Source organism: Solanum tuberosum, unplaced genomic scaffold (assembly GCF_000226075.1).
Source record: "Solanum tuberosum cultivar DM 1-3 516 R44 unplaced genomic scaffold, SolTub_3.0 scf00210, whole genome shotgun sequence".
NCBI lineage: Eukaryota > Viridiplantae > Streptophyta > Magnoliopsida > Solanales > Solanaceae > Solanum > Solanum tuberosum.
The window spans coordinates 44,265-50,115 of record NW_006239135.1 but is presented as its reverse complement, the minus strand read 5'-3'; the positions used below and the strand labels follow the sequence as shown (position 1 = coordinate 50,115).

Sequence of the window (5,851 nt, the reverse complement as noted above, 5' to 3'; positions counted from 1 at the left end):
TATAATTGAAGTTCAACTAAATACTTCAATTGTGAAACTATTTGAACTTATATTTATCACAATTAGTTAACAGCAGAAAATAGTTTGGTATGTTGGACAAACATTGATAGTTCTCTAATAGAAATTTAGTAATGTCTTAACCCTAGTCTGATTATTAATCCCGAGATAAATTATCTTCACTAGCCAAATAGATATAGCGCACACCCAACCTTGGATCACTTCAAATACATCTTTGTATCAATTTAAACACTCTTTTAAATTAGTCGAATGACAAATCTATCGATAGTACACAAACTAGAGTTCAGTAGATATGTGAGGCTGAGAAAGGTTTGGTATGCTGGACAAACATAAATAGTTCTAAGACAAAACTTTAGTATTTTTTAATCCTTATTTGGTTACTAACAGTAGGATAAGGTATACAATAATTAGTACTAACTAATACCAAAATAGGTCATCTCTACCATCAAATAGGTTTAGCACACCCTCCTTTCACTTCAAATGTGTATCAATTGAATCACTCTTTTAGACTAGTTGATCGACAAAATCACCAAACAAACACAAACTAGTTAAGTAGGTATGTAAGGCTTAGAAAAAAGGCTAGTAGTAGTACTTTTGATTGATCCATTCACCATATTTTTTTTCAGAAAACTTAGGTAAAATGAAGATTTCTCATTCTATGCACAAAAAAAAGAAGCAAAATATTAGTATGACTATAAGTCTCTAAACAAGAGACAAAGATATAAAACTCTATAGTCTATAGTCATGGAACCCAAATTTTCCAAACCTTAATATCACAATCCAAACTACCACTATACACCACATAAGAATTTCCACAACCAAAATCATTACTATTACTATTACTATTACTATTACTATTACTAAAACTCGCAGTTAAACATTTTACTGGACCATTATGCCCTTCCAAAACAGCCAAACATGAATAACTTTTTCCAATTCCTTTCTTCCATATTCTCACTGTTTTATCTGCTGATCCACTGACCACCAAATCATCCACCACACATAAACACAAAATGGCCTTAGTATGTCCTCTTAAAGCTCCACTCACCACCATTTTGTCACCACCACTATCTTTTTCCCATACAATTATGGATCTATCACAAGCACCTGAATACAAAACTGAATCATCTGTGCTTAGAGCTAAAGCATTTACAGATGATTTGTGTTTTTCTAGTGTTGCTATAAGGGTGTGTATGCTCTTCTCCCCTTGCTCTTTCTTCCATATTTTGATCTTCATGTCTGCTGAACCTGTGTAAACATACCTACAGAGAAAAATCAACAAATTTGGTTTTTATCAGTACACGTTCGATTGGATTACGATTCGTTTGTTGACTTGATCAAACAGGTTAGGCTCAAATGATCAATCTAACTATTGAATCGAAAATAGGTTTGAACAGTGGTTATTTTGATCCATTTTGACCTAATCCATTTCGATCCATACAAACTTTGAGCTTAATTGAATCACGACTCGTTTTGATTCCAAGTTTGAGGCAACTCGTTCATAAATAACACCTACTGGCTACTCTCCCATTCGATTTTGAAAAAAATACTACTCACTCTATTCCAATTATGTGCCACCGTTGGAATTTTGAGATTCAAACTTCTAAACTTTGGCATGAATTCAGAGTTTCAGACACAAAAACTTTAAGTTTTTTGAAATAAAATTTCTATATATTTGAAAACTAAGTGAAAAAGTACTGTAAACCACAATAATTAGCAAATTAAAATATATACGGCATTTAAAAGACACATAAGGAAACTACTATCAAAGAAAACTTGGTCGGCTTTCGAAATTTCAACTGTGCGACATAAATTAGGACAAATAAGTAATTATGATGGAGTTTCTAATTATAATGGTGAGATTTCCGATTCGATCCTTAAAAATAGTAATTATCGTATTCAAATTTCACAGGTGAAACTTCGTGATAATGTTCTTGAGTTCACCATGAAAAACTCCACGATAATAACTATTTTTCAAAGGAGTTCAAAAATGGCGAATTGCGAATTTTACTCCATTCATACATACCCATTTTTCGACAAAGCTATGGCGTTAATGGCGTCGTCATGAGCATTCCAGACTGATTCAAGGCATTTGAAATCCGAAATTCTCCAGATTTTGAAAGTTCTATCCCACGAAGCAGAGTAAAGCAGAGAATTATCTGACGATATAGCTAGAGCAGAAACTGTGTCAACGTGATGAACCCATGTACATTTCTTATGTCTACGAACTTCAACGTAGTTTTTCGCGCTGAATAATCTCATACACCGATCATTCAGCGTCGGTAGAGTAGCAATGCACTTGTAATAATTTTGATTCGATGCTTCAATGTCATCATCGTGGTTGTCGATTTTCCAGACACGAATTTTATGGTCTTGGTGAGCAGTGAAGAGTTTATCCCCAAAAATGACTATGGATTTAACAGAGCTCTTACTCTGTTTTTGTGCTACTACTATTGAATAATTTTTTTCTTGGTTTAAAGGGTCTTTGTTCCGTAGACGGATTTCGCCATTGGAAGTTCCGGTGTAGAGGTGTTTTCCGGCGAGTGATAGGCAGAAAACGGAGGAGGAAAGGCCAGTAAAAGTGGATGCACAGAAGGTGTTTGATAAAAGTTCTGAATGAGTTGAAAGTGGAGTTAAAGAAGGAACTGATGGTAAACTTGGCTGTGAGTAAAGGGAAGAAGATGATCTGGATAGTGATAATGATGAAGATGAAGATAAATCTGAGTAAATTGGATGAAATTGATCAGAATTTATTGATTTTTGCTTAGATTGGAAGGGCAATGGACATGGGATTTTACCCATTTTTTGCTTGAAAAAATGGTTAGAAACAGTTCAAATTTAGAGATGAATGAATCTTGCTTTGTTTTTTGTTTGCTGTTTTTATAAAGAATATCAAAGATATGGTGTGAAAGCGTATTTTAGTAGAATAGTAGCGCACATTAGCAAACAAAAAATAAAACAATTTTATTTTGGTTTCACGCCAATATCCACGTTGAAACTTGACTAAATTTGAATACGCATTGGGAAATCCTACATTAGGGGGTAAACTCCTCCATTACAAAGGCGACTTTGTACCCATGTGGACTTGAACCAAAAACATCTGGTTCAGGATGAAATAGTACTTTATTTCAATGCTAAGGCTGTGAGTTTGAGTCACCAACGAAAAGGTGAGAGCTCTTAGAAAGGGGGAAAATAATCTCAACTGATGTTATGTACTTTCTCTTTGTCGGTCTGTATTAAGTTTTAATCCGTTCATGGTTCATTTAGTTTATCACCTAGATTCTAAGTGATTTTCAATGATTTTTTTAATCAAATCTTAACGGTTAAATCGATAATGATCAATAACTGATGAGTCAATATCTTAATGATTCTATACCGATTTAACATGTCGACAAATTGATAACCGATAAACTTCAAAACCAAACCAAATCGACTTGGCGATTGATATACACCGGAAAGAAATGATTTATAATCACATAAATATCTATAATTAAAATGACATTATTTTTTTAAAAAAAGTTTTTTTATTAAAATTTGATGTCCATTCAAATATCTTTCTATATTATATTAAAATGTATAGGAACTATTAAGATAGTGACCAAAGGGTACATGTAGGACCAAGAGGGCCTGGTCTTGAATCAAAGTTCAACATTTTTTTGGCGTAGTATTGTGATTGTTTGTTGAAAGGACTACCACTTAAACTTTGACCTCATAGCATATTTTATAGGATTTCTTAAATCAATTTATTTTTTCAAAAAAAAAACAAATATACTTTTGGAGTTATTTGTGTCCAACTAATTAATTCGACAAGCATTTTTTTGTTAATATTCGAGTATCAATTTATCAAGAAAAAAATTGAAACTATTTATGTTAGTTCTTGTTTTTAGTTGGAAACAACTTTTTTCAGCTTCTGAAAAAGACAACTTGTATTATTATTAAAAAAAAACTTATTTTTGCTTAAAAGCTTGGGGCTAAATATCCCAAACTTTTTAAAACACACTTTGAGCCTGTTTGAGTTGGTTGATGGTAAACATGTAGTAGTTGATAAATAGTACGGGTGATAGACACTTTTAAATATTGAAATTAATTTTATAAATAAATAGCTATGTATTTGGATAAAACTATTTAAATTGATAATAAATAGTACTTATAAGTTGTTCGTTTGATAAAATATCTGAAATATATTTTTTTTGCAAAAAAAATATAACTTTTGAAATATTTTTATAAGAAAAAAGGATGAACATATAGAACAAAGAGAAAGTCAGAAATTTTATTTTGAAAAAGATATTTTCAAAATTAGAAAAAATATTCACGGTAAAATAATTAAAATTTGGTCAACCTAAAAATAAGGGATAAAGGTCTGAAAAATACCTCAACTTTGATCGGATTTACTGTTGCGATACTAAACTTTCATAAGGACCTATTATCTCCCTAGACTATTTAATACCGTATTTTTTACCCCCTGAACTATTTAATAGTGTATTTTAAAGGTATATATGTGCCCACGTGGACACATTACTATTTATAATTTTGCATTATTTTTTATGTCCACGTGGGCAAATATATATGTTTAAAATACGGTATTAAATAGTCTAGGGAGGTAATAGGTCATTATGAAAGTTTAGTATCGCAACAGCAAATCCGACCAAAGTTGGGGTATTTTTCAGACCCTTATCCCTAAAAATTATATGTATTTGAGAGTTTGTAATTACATACATTTATTATAAATGGAACATGAATATATGTGATTTATCAATGCGTCACTTTAATTGGGATATTCCGATATCTTGTTATAATTTATGGTTTGCTTGTTTGGTAAAGATTGTATATATAAGATTTGAAATATTTTTTTGATAGTTTTCACCACTTAACTTTTTTCATGTTTGTGAGAAATATCCGACCAAAGTTGAGATATTTTTCAGACCCTTGTCCCTAAAAATAACTATCATGACTTTTGTATGATTTTGACTAATACTAATCACTGGTTTGTAAGTCCTTTGGGATATGTCGAACACGTAAATAAGTTAAATTATGAAAATTAATTTGATTAGGTTATAAGCTTAGTTCAATATCGTTTTTTTTATTAAAAAAATATTTTTGTTGATCTCCCAAAAGTTTGCCAAAATTGCTATTAGTACCAGGACAATCACTTGAAGTTTTACTAATCAAAATAAACTTTCTTAATTTCTGCAACACTTCTTAAACTTTTCGTACTTATTCATATCTTATTAAAAAAACATATCTTTTGCTTTTTTCAAATTATCTTATTAAAAAAATATATCTTATGCTTTTTAAAAATGGTTTGAGATTTCTGCTTAACGATTTAGATGGTAGTTAATCAATAATAATACAAGACATAATTGCCTAAAATATGGAGTATCTTCCTCTTATTAGACCATGTAACTTTACTTGATCTAGCCTAGTGATCATAATTATGGTTGATCTATTAGTAATTTGATTGTATAAATTCTTTAACACAATCGATGGACAAATATTTAACTCTGTGAACTATAGTCTTGAGTCTACTCTTGATCGCTTTCCAAGTTTCAACTAAGCTAGCGTTTGATCACACATAGATTTAGACGCGTCTTGAAAAAAATTGAACTATTGAAATTGTGTTAAAAGATAATATTTGGATATATATTTTATTTTAAAAAATATTTGAAGATAAATTTTTTAAATTTGATCGAAATTCATGGATAAATAATGTTTTTACTTTATTTTTAAAAAATCTACTCTCAAAATTTATGATCAGACGAGCTAAATGAATCTCCTCTGATTTTGTGCAAGATCAAGGGCGTATGTTCTTTCTTTAGTGCATTAGTAGTGAGGT

General features: G+C 30.7%; 1 protein-coding gene across 1 annotated transcript; it reads right to left on the bottom strand.

Annotated features, from left to right (window-relative positions):
• Window positions 1-649: 649 nt before the first annotated feature.
• LOC102600182 (E3 ubiquitin-protein ligase TRAF7-like) lies at window positions 650-2,903 on the bottom strand. The gene is made up of 2 exons (XM_006355865.2): window positions 2,045-2,903; window positions 650-1,280 (listed from the first exon to the last, which is right to left on the bottom strand). The coding sequence occupies exons 1-2, from the start codon at window positions 2,818-2,820 to the stop codon at window positions 761-763; spliced, it is 1,296 nt and encodes a 431-aa protein (XP_006355927.1). The 5' UTR covers window positions 2,821-2,903; the 3' UTR covers window positions 650-760.
• Between the last annotated feature and the right edge of the window lie 2,948 nt (window positions 2,904-5,851).